Below are 18,139 nucleotides of genomic sequence, written 5' to 3' on the forward strand. Positions count from 1 at the left end.
TGTAGCATTTAGGTAGTATTACATAGGTTTATGCAGCATTGTGCAGGATAGCACATATGACAAGAATATCCATTCCCCAAAGAACTTCATCTAATATTGGACACTGAGAGCTTTAGTAATTTGCTCGAGATGACACACCAAATTGAGTAGGAAGGAAAAAAAAATCAAACCAGGGTATCCAGCTTCTTAACTTTGAGCTCTAGGCAATATGACATTCTGCCAAGAAAAAAAAAAAGATAATAAATTGAAAAGCAGAACAAACGATTGAAGCTAAGGACTCTCATATTGAGCTCAAAGTTTGCATTTATAATTCTTCCATGTCTCCAGTTTTTCCAATGTTGCATTGCTTAATTAAATGATATGCATTTTTTATCAAATGTCAACAACTTGTTAGGGTCTTGGCATATTGTAAGTGTTTTCACTAATTTTGGCATAACATAGTGCAAGCAGGAACCTTTCCAAGATGGTGCTGCCTTGAAAAAGACTTTAATAACCATGGAAGAGCAATTCCTTTCATCAGAAATCTGTTTGTTTTTTTTCTAATTTCAGCCCCTCATACCTTACGTTTAAAAATTATGTGATTACTTTCTTGTAAATATCAATTATAATTACTGAAGATGACACTAAGAACCTCAAAAGAAAACCATCAAAATATATATTAGCATATTATTTAAAAAAAAAATTGACATTTCCAATAATTTAAAATGAAAGGCCAGCATGGTCACATGTATGGAATTTGATAGCTTATCAACCTCTTCATTAAACTGTGTTTAGCATTTGGTGGGAATGAAATATGAAAGGTCAACATAAAAGAAAACCATGCTCACAGTTGCCTCTCTTAAAAGAAATTGGTTCTGATTCAAACATAAATAAATAATTTATTTTTAGACCACCTTTTCAATTTTAACTCACGGTGGTTTAGAACATTTTCCCAGTTATGTATTTCCCTGTCCCAAAGAGCTTATCATCTAAGAGAGTTCTTGAGGTAATGGGAGATAAATTGACTGGCCCAGGGTCATAAGGATTTGAATGCTGGTTTCCATTGTTTTCAGTCCCTTTCTATAACAACCTGATGGCTCTTCCTGTTTTACGATTTCTATAAAACTGATCAAGATTGTTATAGTAACATGGTAACATGGTAGAAGCTAACAAAAAGACCAAATGACCAAGTCAGCCTGTTTAGTTCTCTCTGTCCTTCCTGCCAGCCACACTTGAATTCATTACCCTGCAACCATCCATGCATCTCCTGCTTCTGGCGTTGAAAAGCAAATATTTTCTTCGCTGACCTTCCCAAATAGCTGTTTGCTCCTGACTTCTCTGCAGTCTCAAAATAGGTGACCCGTGCTTACGATTTTCAAAATTGTGTGAAATAATGAAATGAGCCAGGCTAAAACAGATTTTTTTTTTTTTTTATGTAGGGAACCTTTGGTTTCCCTAACTAAAAGGAGTGTACCAATTGATTGGGGAGGTTCTGTGTAGAAATTAGTGAGAGAGGTTTGGGTTTTGCTCCTCCATGTGGGAACTACAGATGGTGTGACTTAGCTGTCGTTTATCATCCCAAAGCACCATCAATCCTCATGGATTTTTTGTTACAGTTCAACCTGACAGGAGTCCTCTGTCTCCTGCTTGCTAATTTTTTTTCCTGAGTTATGGGAACAGAGTAAGGAAGTTTTCCCATTTTTTCCCAGCCTTTGTTCTTGCTTTGGATGCTTTTAAGCCAATTTTTGAGAATCCTGTGAGTGCCAGTTCCCCTTGTTGCAGTGGATTGGAGCATCCCTGTGTTTAAGGCTGGATCTTGGGTAAGGAAGACCTGCAGTGCGCTATCTCTCCTTCAGAGGATAAACCTGACAGTGACCTGATGCAGAGGAATTATGGGCCTTATTGTCTAAGGCTATCGCATGCCTGCGCTACCTACATCGGGGCGGAGTCGGTTCTGGAAGAGGAGGAGTCGGGGCGTCACCGGGGCCAACTTTGCGAGGATGGCGCGGACAGCGAAAAGGTAAGGAGCCTTTTCGCTGCCTATTTCGAGCCCAATAACTACACCTTCTATGGTGCAGTTATTGGGCGCGATGCTGGCAGCGATCGCACCGCGGAAGTGCGATCGCGGCCGGCTAGCGCAGGACCCCCCCCGCCCCTCATTACCACATTTTTCTAAAGTACCGCAGGCCTGCGATACTTTAGAAAACGAGGCCCTATATTTTTTAAGTAACTTTCTTTTTACACTGTCTCCTCTGAGGCAAGGAAGTTTTATTCTACCCTTCCTACTTTGTGATTGCTTTTTTTCCCCTTTTTGGGTTCAAAGACTATTTTTGTTCCACTTGGAACTGATGGCCCTTGGTAGCCAGGACTCAGTAACCAAACCTTTGTGAGAGTGGAGTTTTTTTCATCTTGAAAGAACCAGAAGTGTGGAGGAATGCAGCTGGAGAAGAGGATCCCAGCCAATAATATTAAAGGAAGGAAACTAAAGGACAGAAAGTAAAGGTAACAAGAACTTTGTTACTGCTATATGGAGTATTAACTAAAGGGAGAGTAAGGTGCCTACGCGTTGCTGCCTAAGGATTTGACTGATTCAAGAGAATTTAAGAAGAGTAAGAAATCTGGGACTAAGTTCTGATACATTACTGGGGATGTTGTTCTAACCACCTTCAGTGGGAAGAGCTAATGAGGCAATTTGATTTTGAAGGAGGATTGAACCAAATTCAATCTGATAATTTTGGAGAGTTTGGAGTAATTGGGAGGAAGAAGGCATTCAGTGTAAATTAAATGCTTCCAGTAAAAGTAGAGACTTTGCTAAAGAAGCAGAGTCATAAGTTTATTAAATCTTTCTGCTGGCCTATTTATTGACGTTAACCAAGAAACGAATTGAAGGTGTAAATTCTATTCAGTCATCTAATCAGCTATCAGTAAAGAAGGTAGAAACCACCATTCTTCTGTGTGTTTACTGGATGCAGAGCCAATGTTAATTATCAGTGCTGTGTACCAAGGACAGGCTGGTCTTGCAAAAAAGCAGGATACAAGAACTATTGTCCGTCCCCACACTGGAATCCTGGGACTTAGAAAGTAAAGCTATCTGGTAGGGTGAAGGGGAGACTGAGAGACAGTGAAGGGGTGCTGCTTTCATTAAAGGCTCCATTTCTTTTCTTTCTCTTATATGTCCCTGGATGCAAGTAAAATGATCCGTCCCACCCAGGGGTTACATTTATTTATTTCAATACTTCATAAGCACCTCTCTCAAAAGGCTACAAAGCAGTGTACAGAGTTAACATAAACAATAACATAAAACAAACAAATAAGATATAACTTAAAGTTAAAATAAAGAACACAAATCAGTCAGGTTTTGCAGTGTTTGTGGAAAACAGAGAAATCATCCAGTGATCTGAAAGCATGAGATGAGGAATTCCATATGCAAGATACCAATGCAAGAAAATGCTCTGTGTTGAGAAGAAACCAATTTAACATTATCTGAAATTTTTATCTCACCCTTTAATGGGGGAGTTGTTGTTTCTCCTAGGGCCATAAAAGTATTTGTTTATTTATTTATTTATTTATTTATTTATTTTGTGATTTTTCTATACCGGCATTCACGGAGTTCGTATCATGTCGGTTTACATAAAACAAGGGGTGGGCAGTACATAACTATAACTTGAATGTATACATTACAACTTATAACAAATTATAACAAATTATAACAAGTGCTCAGAAGAAGAAGTTACAATAAAACAGGGATGATTCTAACTGGGAGTAAAAGAAGAGGAAGATAGAAGTTTAACAAGAGGTAGAACTTTGCGGTGGTTGTTAATGACTATATTAGTTTAACGGAAGATGATCAGTCTTGTTGTATTTAGTGTAGGAGAATCAGTAAGGGTCCGGAAAGGCTTTCTTGAACAGCCATGTTTTAAGTCTTTTTCTGAAGGTTGGTAGACATGGTTCCTGTCGTAATTCTAAGGGGATTGAGTTCCATAGTGGTGGGCCTGCTGTAGAGAAGGCCCGGTCTCTCAATGTTATATGTTGGGTGGTATTGGCATGTGGTACCTGTAGATATTCTCTGTATGTTTCTCTGATGGGTCTGTTGGAGGAGTGTTTTTTGAGTTCTATTTGTAGATGGAGTGGAGCCAGTCCATGAATACTTTTGTAGATTGTAGTGAGAGATTTATGGATTATTCTGTAGTGGATTGGCAACCAGTGCAGGTCTTTAAGGACTGGCGTAATGTGATCTCTTCTTCTCTTGTTTGTTAGGATTCTTGCTGCCGTGTTCTGAATCATTTGGAGCGGTTTAGTATGGGATGATGGGAGGCCTAGTAAGATAGCGTTGCAGTAATCTATTTTAGCAAAGATTATTGCTTGGAGCACTGTTCTATAATCATGGAAATGAAATAGGGGTTTTATTCTTTTCAATACGTGTAGTTTGTGGAAGCAGTCCTTAGTTGTTTGATTAATGAATGATTTTAGATTTAGCCGGTTGTCTAGAGAGACTCCTAGATCTCTTACTTTTGTGATTTGCAAATTGGCTGGCGGGTTTGTAGTGATTTTGCAATTATCTGGAGAGATTAGTATGAATTCACTTTTTGATTGGTTAAGAATTAAATTTAAGCTGGATAGGAGGTCATTAATTTCTTGAAAACAGTTTTCCCAAAGTTCTAGGGTTTTAGTGATGGAATCTTTGAGGGGGATCACAATCTGGACGTCATCTGCAAATATAAAGTGTTTTAGGTTCAATTTATTTAGCAGTTGGCAGAGCGGGAGAAGGTATAAGTTGAAAAGTGTTGGTGAGAGAGAAGAACCCTGAGGAACTCCTTGTGAAGATGGGTATCTATGGGATTCTTTGTTGAGGATTCTAACTTTGAAACCTCTGTTCTCTAAGAAAGTTTTGAACCATGTTAGTGCTGATCCTGCAATACCGATGTTTGCCAGTTGGTTTAGTAGTGTGGCGTGGTTTACAGTGTCGAATGCTGCTGATAGATCCAATAGGATCAGTAGGAAGGCCTGTCCTTTGTCAAGGCCCAAGGTAAGGTAAGTTTTGAACCATGTTAGTGCTGATCCTGCAATACCGATGTTTGCCAGTTGGTTTAGTAGTGTGGCGTGGTTTACAGTGTCGAATGCTGCTGATAGATCCAATAGGATCAGTAGGAAGGCCTGTCCTTTGTCAAGGCCCAAGGTAAGGTCCGTTAGAGAGATGAGTAGGGATTCGGTACTTGAAGCTTTTCTGAAACCGATTTGAGTAGGGAATAGAATATTGTGTTCTTCTATGTATTCCGATAGTTGGATGTTTACTAGGTTCTCCATCACCTTGGCAATGAAAGGAAGATTGGAGATTGGACGGTAGCTGTTGGGGTCTTTGGGGTCCAAGTTAGGTTTCTTGAGAAGAGGTTTGATGGATGCAAGTATTTGGGGTTATTCTTTTCGTATTATTCCCTCTCGTTTCAGATCCTGGGGGGGGGGGGGGGGGGGGTGGGGAGAAGGAAATCCTTCTTGGCCCAGGTGATGGAGTGTTTCTGCTTAAGTGGGAATATATCTTTCTATTATGGAACTTTCCTCAGGGACAGACTGGGTGTTTAAATAAAATTTACTGATGATCTTAGTCCGGAATACTTCTCACAACTGAAACTGTACATTTGATCTATTTGCATAGTCTCTCTGAGGATTAGCCTTTATCCTTCTCTCCAAGTCCTGAGGGGGAACTTGCCACTTTTTACTGATCAGTGTACAAGCCCCAAACCTTCGGAGGAATCCTATTGGGGAACCCCAAAGCACGAAAAGGTCCTACCTGAGTCCAAAGTCCTATCTCTTGCCCACAGCCTGGGACCTGGTCCCTTTGGGGTGGAGAGCCGGTTGGGAGTCTCCAGATCTTGATGTTTCAATCCTGTAACTCTTTCCACGCTGTGTGACTTCTCAGAAGAAGAAGTCTGATGTTTTCAGTCTTGATCAAAATTCTCCAACTCCAATTCTGTGTGGGTGAGAAGAAACTTCCACACTAACAAAAAAGGGGAAAAACCCAAATCACTCAAAATCCAAAAATCCCACGCTGGGTAGTGCTGTCACTGCTTTGCTTTCTCTAGGGAGATGAGGGATAGTTCACAGGTCTCTAGCCCCTGTTCCTCAGGATTGGGACTTGTCTCTCTCCCAAAGCATAGGATGTTCCCCAGAACGAGAAAACCATTCTATAATTTGATTAAAAGGTTCCAAAAATCTCTTTGTCTTCCAAACATGAGGCAGACCCTTTCAGACAGGGAGTGTTTGATGAGGAATCTCCTCTGAACACAGGAAAAATACCAAGTTGGGTTAGTAGGCCCAAATTCAGCAGGGTGAAAGGAGAAATAGATCCTAAATCTTCTAGAACCAAACCAAAATGACAGCGTTCTCTGTACCTTTAGCTCCACCTTATGCCCTTGGGATAGCCAATCTCAGTCAGCTCATTGGTGAGACTGAAAAGGAATGGAGATTTCCACTAAGTTGTTATTAGTCCTGACGGTAAGAGACCTAGGGCCATCTAGTGACGACTGAAGGGTCAACCATATTTAAGCATTTGAGAGGAAAAAAGCCCTTGAAGATCGGTAATAATGAACACATGCTGAAAGATAAGGCACGGCAGGTATATGGAAAGTACAAAAAAATCAAACATAGAACCTTACAGGTAAATTTTGAAAGGAGTTACGCGCATAAATATATCATACTATTCTAGCAATTTCCAAAAGCCATTAACCCCTCATTAATGGTCGAATTTTAAAATGGCCATGGCATTAAAATCAGCACTTATGTGCGTGGCCAGCCCCTGCATGTGCCGTGTGCATTTTCAAAAGTGCCCAGCCTTGCGTGTAAGTGCCAATACACACACAAGTGCCAGGCCCTGAAAAAAGAGTCAGCCGGGGGCATGTTCTGGGTGGGAAGGAGTGGGGCAGGGTGGGACGGAGGCCAGCTGGGGCTGCGTCCATTAGCCGTTGTTCAGGGGAGCGTGAGCCGGCAGCCGGCTAGCGCGCTCACGGGTAGACTTTAAAAGCTGCGTGCGAGCGTACATGTGCACGCGCTACCTGGCACGCACACATGCACGCCCGATTTTATAATATGCGTGTGCAGGAGCGAGCATGTTATAAAATTGGGGGTCGGCGTGCGCAAGGGGTGCACAATTGTGCACCTTGCGCGCGCTGAGCCGCGTTGCTTTCCCCCATTCCCTCCCAGGCAACTCCGAAATCGGAGCAGCCTGTGAGGGAACTTCTAGTCCTCCTAACCTAAATTTCCCACCCCTTCCCCTAACCTTTCCTCCCCCAGCCCTACTCTAACCCCCCCAAATTTGTATCATACCTTTTGCGCCTGCCTGGAGGCAAGCGCAGGTTACGCGCACCGGCAGCCTGCCAGCATGCGATCCTCCGACACAGCGGCAAATGGCCGCTGTGTCAGAGGCCTCTGGCCCTGCCCTCACCCCACCCCTGGACTGCCCCTTTAGGAAAGTCCCGGGACATACACACGTCCCGGGGCTTTACACGCGTTGCTGTGCCTTTTGAAAATAGGCCCGGCACGCGAAAGGCACTCTACGAGCGTAAATTCACTGGATTTACGTGCATAGAGCTTTTAAAATCTGGCCCTCAAGTTGCTTCTGCGCTGACGGAGCAGTAAGTAAAAAAATTAAAAAATTCTTTGTTAGGTAAGTGGTAGGGGTCGGGATGAAGAGGGGAAAGGGAAGGAAGATTAGGCAGGAAGGTAGGAAGTTCCCTCCCAGTTCGTTCCTTAATTGGAACGGACTGGGAGGGAACTGGGGGAGGCCCAATTGCATCGCCGTGCGTAATTTGCTGAAATCCACCCCCCTGCGCATGCCACCCGCTCATGCGTGCGTGGATTATAAAATCCAGCGCGCATGTGCATGCAGCCCAGGATTTTATAACATGCATGTGTGGGGGCACATGTTATAAAATCCACGCGTCCATGTGCATGCGCCAGGAACCATGTGCACATGGACGCGTGCGCGCACCTTTTAAAATCTACCCCTTTTTGACAATTCAATAGCATATACTGTAGCAATTTTCAAAAGACACTTAACATGGGTAAAGTACATTTACACATGTAAAACCCAGTTTTAAGCATGTAAATAATAATCAAGCCCTTAAAATTTATTCTATAAGAGCTTGGAAGCCAGGGAGGAGAACTTGTACAGGTTGGCCATTATTATAAAGATTAGTCCCTCAAACAAAACTTGCTGCAATCTATGAATCTGGGATATAGACAACACTACCAGTAAAGAATTCATTGCTTGCTCTCACGCAAGTCAAGAAGAAATCACTGCTTGCACTAGCATATGCAAATTTTCTTTTTCCAAATATGGGTGCATATTACAAATATTCTAGAGATGAAATAGGTAAGATTTTTTAATATTATTAATATGTCTTTCCATTGTTATATTCGTATCCAACCAGACTCCCTAAATGTTTACTATGTCTTTTAGAGAAATGGCATGAGATCCAATTAGAATTTGAGAGCACAACTATAACATAGTTAGGCGCCACAACCTTATAACAGCCTTTGTCATGGCTTAATTTCAGCATATTTCCAGTTAACCAATGATTGCTTTTTTTGAAGACAGTTATTTAGGTTGGACACAGTCTCATCATGGTTTGCCCCCAGTAAGCAAGAAATCTGGATATCATCTGCATACATTGAAAAGTGCGGGCCTATTTTTCCAATTATGTATGTCAAGGGCAACATATAAATATTGTCCAGTACAGGAAATAGGGAAGATCCTTGTGGAACACGAGACATCAGGTTCCAAAGTAGGGAAAAACTATTGCCCCAACGAACTTGTGTTCTCCCTTGAAGAAAATAGGTAAATCGAGAATATACAATGTCTTCTACATCAATGGCCTTTAAGCAAGAGAACAGGATATCTTGATCTATGGTATAAAAAGCAGATGACAAATCTAAAGAGATTACTATACGGTCTTGTCCTAGATCATGATTTTTTTAAATGTAGTTCATAATAACTACTAAGGCATTTTCTATACTATACCTGGTGCGAAATCCAGTTTGCTTCTGAATTATCCAGTTGATCAATGAGCTATCTTCTTAATTAGTTTACCCACAAAAGGAAGATGGGAGATAGACCAGAGAAGCCAGAATAGTCTGAGTAGCCTCTTGTCAAGATTGGAGCCACCACTGCCTCCTTTAATTGTGAGGGAAAAACGTCTTCCTCTAAGGAGAAATTGATAACAGATCATAAATGTGAAGCTAAAATGCCCACTGTCCTTTAATTAATACAGGGGGGAGTCATTTGAAAGTAGAGGAAAGTAAATTTGGTAAATCTTTCAAAGATAGACAGGCCGATGCAATATCTGTGCAGGAAAAACGGGCACTCAAAATTAGGCGCCCACTTTCCTAACATGCGCCTATCCCTCTCTCCCAGGTATGCGATGCAGTAGGCAAATGAGCCGCTGCATTAAAAAGGAGGCACTAGGGGAAATTGTGTGTCCCTAGCACCTCCTGGGCATCAGGAGCCCAGGAAAAATGGCTGTGTGTGGGTTTGGAAAACAGGGGTTCAAGTTTATGAATGTCTGTTTCCCTAACCCGACCACTGTCACGACATTGTTTTAAAAATTTTTTTCAAGTTGCTACTTTCTGTGGTTCCTCCGACTTAATATGTTAAGTCAGAGGAACTACAGAAAAGCAGTATTTTCTGCTTTTCTTTTCAACTTTTGGGCCTCCTCAAAACTTGATGCCAGTTCCGGGGCTGGCATTAATTTTTGAGGGTTAAAATGTGTACGTCGGGTACACGGTTATTTTTAACATCGGGGGTATTAGCTCATAACCTCATCAACAAGGCATTTACAAGCGATGAACGCTATTAGATATGCCCTGGTTTGGGCAAGCATTTTGGATGCGCTGATTCCCTTATTGCATCAAGGGTTATGGACGCACGTCCAAAACACACGTCCAACCGTGGGTTAACCTGTGCGCTAGCATGAGTGCACGGTATTGCATCGGACTGAGAGGGAGACAGAAAGAGAAGGATGTTGACATCAGGGTATGTCCTTCCTCCTTAAAGGTGGAAAGACCATTGGAGGACGATTCCTTCAAAAGGATCTACCACTGTTTGATTTTCTCTGTATCCAGGCTGAATATTAGAAATTGCAGAAAATGAACTTTTAATTGAATCAATCTTAGAATCAGGGTAGAGAGTGAAAGAATTGACCTTTGAAAGTTCATGTACCGCAGAAGAAAGCTCTCTGGGTTTACTTTTAGATGAATCTGAGAAATTTAACAATCTGAAAAAGTTCATATGACCTGTTGATTGAACCGGACAACTTGGTTGAATAAACAAGATCTTTTCAGCTCTCTTCTTTTCTTATTATAAGAAACTAATTGTTGTTTATAAATATCCCTATCTGCAACCAAGTGCAATTTGCTCAAACATGTTTCTAATTTCTTGTTGGATTGCCTCAGATCTCTAACTGCTTCAGAGAAACATGGGGTTTTCTTGTTAGCTTTTGGAATATGAGATTTTAAAGGGGCACTTTCATTAACAATGTTGCACAAATGAGTCTAAACAGTTCTCAACTAACCCAGATAAACTGGGGAAAGTCAGATTATACAATTTACGTGTGAAATGTGACAAAGTAAGAGCAGATTGGCACATGACACAATTGTGTCGGGAAACAGAAGGCAAAAATGAGGATCTTCTATTACTTCAGCGATACCGCAGTTCATTTTTCCATTGAGAAATTTCAAGATTTGAATCTGTAAACTTTCTGGCTTTAGCACTGAGTGAAGGAGGAGGAGGCCCTAAGCTGAGTTAATAAAAGAAAGCAGTCTAACTTGGTTATTCGTTGTCTTTCCTATGTTACTGCACCCTATCACAGTGCTGTACGAGATAAATAATATTAGCAAGGGACTAAAGAACCCAATCCAAAAAACCACACAAAGGCAAAAAAAGTCGTATTTGGAATATGGAACCTCATATAAATATGTCGTGATATTAAATTATTTTACAAAGTACCCTGCACCACAACGGTTTTCTAATGAAACGAAGGTATAGCCAATTGAAAAGCGGATTTAAAAGCCTTGCCAGAAAGCTAACTGATATCTTCTTTTTCATTCAGGCATCTTGTACTCGCTGGTGGTAGTGATGTATGTCATTTGGGTCCAGGGAATGGCTGATCTGGACAACTACATGAATTCCAGAAAAGAAGATTGCCCAGACTTTACTGTGTACGTCCGCTATGGCTGGTCCTTCATACTCGCTCCCATCGGAATATTTTTCTCTTTGTTTGCAGGGATGCTTTTCCTGCTAGTGGGACGTACCATTCAGATTTACACTAGCTAAGCACAAAAGCCGCTCCTATATTTAAAATATATTATTTGGGACAGAATTTTTTTGTACACTGCAACTGCGGCATATTTTCTGTATAATTCTAGAATTGATATTTTCTTCGAATGACCGTAGATGGAAAAAGTTGTACAGGGCACAGTAACTTCTTGGGAAAAGGGAGGCATTCTCTCCTATCAAATTCTTTCACTTATTTTTTGAATCATTGGCATATATCTGTATATGAACAGAATGCGCAGTAATCTGTCTTCCCAGTCCTCTTCACCCTTATCTATAACATTGGTCAAAATGTTTAAAGCCTATTTATATTTTGTATATTTTGTGGAGGATGATCATTGTTGCCGGAGGAAGCCAAGCAGCCAAGAGCAATTCATTCTCTCCCTATGCCGGTTCTCTCCCTCAGAGCACCTCTTGCCTTAGCTTCTGAGCTTATAAATAGACCACAGTTGTTCATGTCATATCTTATGTCAATTCAGGAACAGAACACTATGGAAGATGAGTCCATGACTACTGATTCAGTGAAAATGGTTTTTTATGCAATAGCTTCTTTACTTGCATATATCTTCCATGTTATTACTTGCAAATTGGGCAGATTATGGAAACAGATTGTGCTGCACTGTATTTACTTGTTACCTGCTGACAAGTCTGTGATCTGCAACAGCATACCTAACAAGCAACATTATGATCAAGTTTCGAGCTGGTGTGTGATTTCCAATCTCAAATCCTAGAACTTATCAGGAAATAAATATGTTTTGATTGATTTCCTATGTAAACACATTTTATACACATTTATTGTGCATTGAAAATATTTTAGAGACTATCCTTGCCGACTCTTCTGGAACCAACAGCAGCTCTCAAAGTCTGGAAAGAAAATCCAAGGACTTTGAGGATAACTTTCCTAGAATTCTGCATGTCCCCATACATGCGCGTATATAGCTGCACAGAGATCTACTAGAGTATTTTATAACCTGTGAGTGTAATTTTCAAAGGACATGTGTGTAAATGTAAGATACTATCGTAGCAATTTTCAAAAGCCCACTTACTTGGGTAAAGAGCATTTACACATGGAAACCCCAATTTTAAGCATGTAAATCAGGCCCTGGTGTTTCAGGTAAGCACAAGTTATAAAATACATGTATATCTACCCCCCCCACCCCAACATAAACACATATGATTGGTTATGCAAGAATACCTGCAATGCATTGAAAGTATGTACCTTTCCTACCTATTTTATAAACATGTGCACGTATATTTTACACGCAAAAAAATATAACAAGCTCATGTAAAACCCTGATTTATACACTGAAGTCAATATATTTTACAACATGCATGTGTAGCTGAAATCACCAATTTTGCCGCTACTTCCACCAGTTCACCCAGTCCTTCTCCAGGTCATCGAGACCCTCCTAGCTCTTCACCCTGAACTTCCCCATCTCCAGTTCACCCAGACTTTCCACCTAATTAATAGGGATGTGCATTTGTTTGCAATGAAATAGGAAATAGAGACGATATTTCCTATTTTGTTGTGTTTTGGGGGGCAACAAAACGATAAGAAAACCCATGACATTTTGTGTAGTTTTCTTATTGTATTTCAGGGGGGGAGGAGAAAAGGCACATAAAAAAACCCCCCAAACCCACCCAAATCCTTCAAATTTAATTAATTGCAACCCCCCCCCCCCCCGACCCCCCAAGACTTGCTCGACCCCCCCCCCCCCAAGACTTATCGAAAGACCCTGGTGGTCCAGCGGGGTCCTGGGAGCGATCTCTACCTCTCAGGCCATCGGCTGCCACTAATCAAAATGGCTCCGATGGCCCTTTGCCCTTACCGTTTGACAGGGACTATCGGTGCCATTGGTCAGCCCTGTCACATGGTAGGAGCAATGGATGGCCTGCACCATTTTTAAGATGGTGCTGGCCATTCATTGCTCCTACCATGTGACAGAGGCTGGCCAATGGCACTGATAGCCCCTGTCACGCCCCCGGACCGCCCCCGAAACTCTACGCCCCGCCCCGAAAATGCCGCGTGGATCGGGTCCGCCCCCCAACACGCCCCCGACACGCCCCCCTCGGGAAACCCTGGGACTTATGCGAGTCCCGGGGCTCTGCGCGCGCCGGTAGGCCTATGTAAAATAGGTGCACCGGCGCGCAGGGCTCTTAAAATCCGCCCCTGTGTTTCTTGCATGTGGAGAAGATGATTCCTTATAATAAGAGTGAACATTCTCATGGGTTGGGTGGTTTCAGCCCCCAAAGCAGTTTTAATGGGCACAGAGGCTTTATAATTTTTTGAGTAATAAAAAGCCAGGAGAAAAGTGAACGTTTATAAGATACAATGGGAATACAAGTTTCTGTTCCATTAAGTTCATCAGCTCATAGGATTGAAAGATTTCCAAGGTCTTTCCTGTTCCCTTATTAAGTTTCCATGAATTTTTGTTTCAGATAGCTCTGCTCCAGTCATAGCAATACTAAGAATTAACATTTAATTCAATTATGTAACTTTCATTAATAACTAAAGAAAAAAATAACATAAAATGCTATGTGGCTAAATGAAAATTTGGCCACTTATCGGGCTAAATTCTAGCCGGATTCCAGGGGCGGGCCAGAGGTCTTCTCTGGATAACTTATTTGGCTAATGCTGGTCGCACCACAGGGTTATCAAGTTAGCTGGATAAACTTATCTGGCTAACATTCAGATAGCCGGATATATTATTCCACCCTGCTGAAGATATGGGCAAAGTTAGCCAGATAGGTTTATCAGGCTGATTGTGGACTTCTACATGCATGTTTCCAAAATCTGGAAAATGATAATACTTTGACGGAGCATTGTGGCTAATACAGTGTCAAATTCTGGCCAAATCAAGGGCACCCATATGCCAGGTTCTGAAGGGAGGCTCACTTCATGTCTGTCAGGTTGCTGCCGTAGTGCTAGGCTATAGTTGAAGGAGGTGAGGAGAATACAAAGCTCTCATCTGCGTGAAACATAGGCGCACAGAAATGGCAGTGGATAAGGTCGAAGCGGGCCTCAACTGGCCTAGAAACCTACAAGTCCTCCAAATAAAAAGAAAATATGTACAATTATTATTTTTAGCAGGCCTTTTATAAAACATAACTGCAGTCAGATTATTTTCTGCTGTCTTTCAATAAATGTCACAAAGTGTATGAACAGGGAATATTTTCTGAAGCACATCATGATATTTATCAGTGAATAGTAATCGGCCTGGGTCTTTTTATCCGGGCTTTCACAGTGCACGTAACTTTAATCTGGTTTGAGTAGAGGCATTCCCCAGGGCAGGGAAGGGAGGCTTAGAGAAACATCATCTATGTATGTTACTGTACAACTGACTTTTGTCCGCCTAAATTACAGGGGCAAAGTCCTGTTCATTTATCCCATGAACCTTGCAGACAGCTTTTAAAAGTTAATTACCTGCCTGGTTTCTGTTATGAAAATTAGCTACAAGGTCCGTGGGTCCGAAATAATTACTTGGGCTATTTGAATATTTCCTTCATAATGCTTTTGACTAGTGATTATCCAATGGCTCGTGTAAATTTGCAATCTAACCTTCTTGCAGGCACTTGTTCAAATGTTCCCATTAAATTCCTTTCAGTGAGGGTGCTGTACAAGAATGCCTAGCCCTAATCTAGTTGCATTCGTTCTGTCGCATGCTTGTGCCACAACTGTGACTAAAGTGTCATCAGTCATACATTTAGATTTAAAGCGCATTTGCTGATTCTCTTCATTCTTCCTTCAGCTTGTCTGGAACTGCAATATACCAATAGCCTTTTTCCCACAAGGGCAAAAAAGAACAAGAATAGTCTAAAATGTTGTCATCTCTGTCTATTCAAAAACCCCCACATGGTTAAAAGCTTCTATAGGATGATTTTTTTTTCCAAGGAATCTAGCCAGCTGAGTGAGGACTTAGCTGGCTAGATGAAAGGTTCTGAAAATGTACTAGGCTGAGTGGCTACATTGAACCACATAAAATTCACCAGGTGGCTACATTTTGGCATTTATATTCTGGGCAGGCCTAAAGGTGAGGTTAGAGTTGGGGAAGAAAACTAGGCAGCTAGCACTGACTTTTGGTGCTAGTCATCCAAATCTAGGTGTTGCAATAGAAATCCTAATATTAGGATTTTGCCTGATATACAGACTTATCCTACCTTCATGATGGCTCCCCACCATCAGAGGCCCTTAGTATGCCTCATCACTAGTCTTGTCAGGGTCCTCCTTACTGCCCTTGCCATGCCCAAGTCCCAGCCCTATGTAACCCTGCATTGCTAGAAGCTCCTTGTCTTCTCATGCTGTCACTTCTGGCTCCGTGACCTGACCCTTGTTTTTGTCATGCCTTGCCTTGTGGCTATGGTCCTTCTGCCGTGACTTGCCTTGAGGCCTTCGGGCCTATCCTGCCTTGTTTCCTGTCTTGAGGCCAACTGGCCTATTTTCTCTTGTATCCTGCCTTGGGGCCTTCGGGCCTATTCTGTCTGTTCCTAGCCATGCTGCCTTCGAGCTTCTGTGTTATTTGTTCAGTGTTTCCATTGTCTAAGTCCTGCCCCAGTCTGCCTTTTTTGCTGTCTGTTCCAATCTCCAGGCCTGCCTATACCAGAGTCCAGTCCTTGCATTGTCTCCGTGTCTAGTTCTCAGAACTGCTTAGTATCTGTCTCCAAATATCTATGTGTGAAAGTGTTCCTCAGTATTGGTATTGTGAAATGATCTGGGTAAGCATCCCGGGTGGGCAGGATTCTCCTTGTTGTAGTAGAAATTCCCTTCCTAAACAGTACATTAGGTTCAGATGTTCATGAAAATTCTCCCAGGGCAGAGACTAGGGGGGGGGGGGGGGGGGGGGGGCTGTTTCCAAATGGGAAAAAACTTCTTATTCTTAGTTCTCCTTTCCAGATGGTAAAAATGGGATTTTTCAGGTGACAGCTCAAAGACTGCAACTAGAATAGAACTCTTCTCCTTTCCCCTTTTTTCTTGGGCAGGAAAGGTGGTAGCAAAGAAATTTTTACAAAACTACTCAGTCTCTCCGACCAGTGTGGGGAATTATGAGCTTTGCCAGCAGGCCATGTCAGTGGTTAACTCTAACTTCCCTTCTCTCTGACCTTTGCACTGAATGCAGCAAAACTAGCTCATCTTAAATCTCTAGCTTATAATTAACCCTCACTGCCTAAGGAGAGGATACCTAGCTGCCACGTATTCAGATGCAGGCAAAAGACAGACACATATATGGTATAAGCTTCAGCAGCCAATGAAATGATCTGTACACACCCCCTGTATGCTATGCTATGGAGAGGGGAGCCAATGATGTAATGACACGTCTGTATGCTATGGAGAGGGGAGCCAATGATGTGATGGCACATTTGTATGCTATGGATGTATGTACAATAAAAAGGGACCCATGGGAGTGGTCAGCCCTTCTCTTCACTTCCCTTCTTGCCATGAATACTGCCTGATGTGTCTTCATTGCCGCAATAGACCAGAGCCACCACTGTCCATCCCCTGAGTGTGACATGGGGTCAGCAAATCTCTCATCTTAATCTTTCCCAGAGCTTAGGGGGATGTCGGTCCCTGAGCCAGGACTAGAGTACACATAAAAACAACAAAAACAAAAATCTAAAATTTCTTAAACAAACTGCAAAAAGCATGAGGTAAGCTCACAAGCCTGGTTGTGGATGAGAGAAGAATACTACCTCTTTCCTATCCTGGGACACCAGGGATTGAGGCCTAGCCCACCAGGAATAGGAGAAACAACAAAAAAAGAGCAGTGCCTTTTCCTTAGGCTACCAACTCAAAATGCCACACTGATCTATCACTTTGCCTGTGCTTAGCAAGCAGGAGCCCTAGCACAGCAGTCACCACACAGGGATGCTGTAACTAATGGTTTGCTCCACTCCTACAAGCTCACCTAGCTCTAAATCTCCTAAGGGGGGTCTCTTCATGTATAAGTGCCACCCAAGCCCAATCCGCTCTCCCAAAGTTTAAAAACAGCTGGATGGCTGATCCTCTTCTCTCCCTCTGATCTAAAAAATATTGCCCCTCCAATACCCTCCCTCCAGACTCTCACCCCAAGAATCCTCTAAACTTCTCATACTGAACCAGCAGAAGGACACATCTTAAGAACATAAGAAATTGCCATGCTGGGTCAGACCAAGGGTCCATCAAGCCCAGCATCCTGTTTCCAACAGAGGCCAAAACCAGGCCACAAGAACCTGGCAATTACCCAAACACTAAGAAGATCCCATGCTACTGATGTAATTAATAGCAGTGGCTATTCCCTAAGTAAAATTGATTAATAGCCATTAATGGACTTCTCCTCCAAGAACTTATCCAAACCTTTTTTGAACCCAGCTACACTAACTGCACTAACCACATTCTCTGGCAACAAATTCCAGAGCTTTATTGTGCGTTGAGTGAAAAAGAATTTTCTCCGATTAGTCTTAAATGTGCTACTTGCTAACTTAATGGAATGCCCCCTAGTCCTTCTATTATTCGAAAGTGAAAATAACCGAGTCACATCTACTCGTTAAAGACCTCTCATGATCTTAAAGACCTCTATCATATCCCCTTTCAGCCGTCTCTTCTCCAAGCTGAACAGCCCTAATCTCTTCAGCCTATCCTCATAGGGAAGCTGTTCCATCCCCTTTATCATTTTGGTTGCTCTTCTCTGTACCTTCTCCATTGCAATTATATCTTTTTTGAGATGCGGCGACCAGAATTGTACACAGTATTCAAGGTGAGGTCTCAGCATGGAGCCATAGAAGCATTATGACATTTTCCGTTTTATTAACCATTCCCTTCCTAATGATTCCTAACATTCTGTTTGCTTTTTTGACTGCTGCAGC

The 18,139-nt window shown here is 42.1% G+C and overlaps 1 protein-coding gene across 2 annotated transcripts in view; it reads left to right on the plus strand.

Moving 5' to 3' along the window:
• Nucleotides 1-12,065, plus strand: part of TMEM182 (transmembrane protein 182) — a 28,368-nt gene extending 16,303 nt beyond the window's left edge. For both annotated transcript variants that reach the window (XM_029604840.1, XM_029604841.1), the window contains exon 5: nucleotides 11,079-12,065. In XM_029604840.1, the coding sequence (XP_029460700.1) occupies nucleotides 11,079-11,302 (224 nt within the window). In that variant the 3' untranslated portion in view covers nucleotides 11,303-12,065. The remainder of the gene's footprint in view (nucleotides 1-11,078) is intronic.
• Nucleotides 12,066-18,139: the final 6,074 nt, after the last annotated feature.

The sequence above is a fragment of the Rhinatrema bivittatum genome, chromosome 5, assembly GCF_901001135.1.
Source record: "Rhinatrema bivittatum chromosome 5, aRhiBiv1.1, whole genome shotgun sequence".
NCBI classification, from domain to species: domain Eukaryota; kingdom Metazoa; phylum Chordata; class Amphibia; order Gymnophiona; family Rhinatrematidae; genus Rhinatrema; species Rhinatrema bivittatum.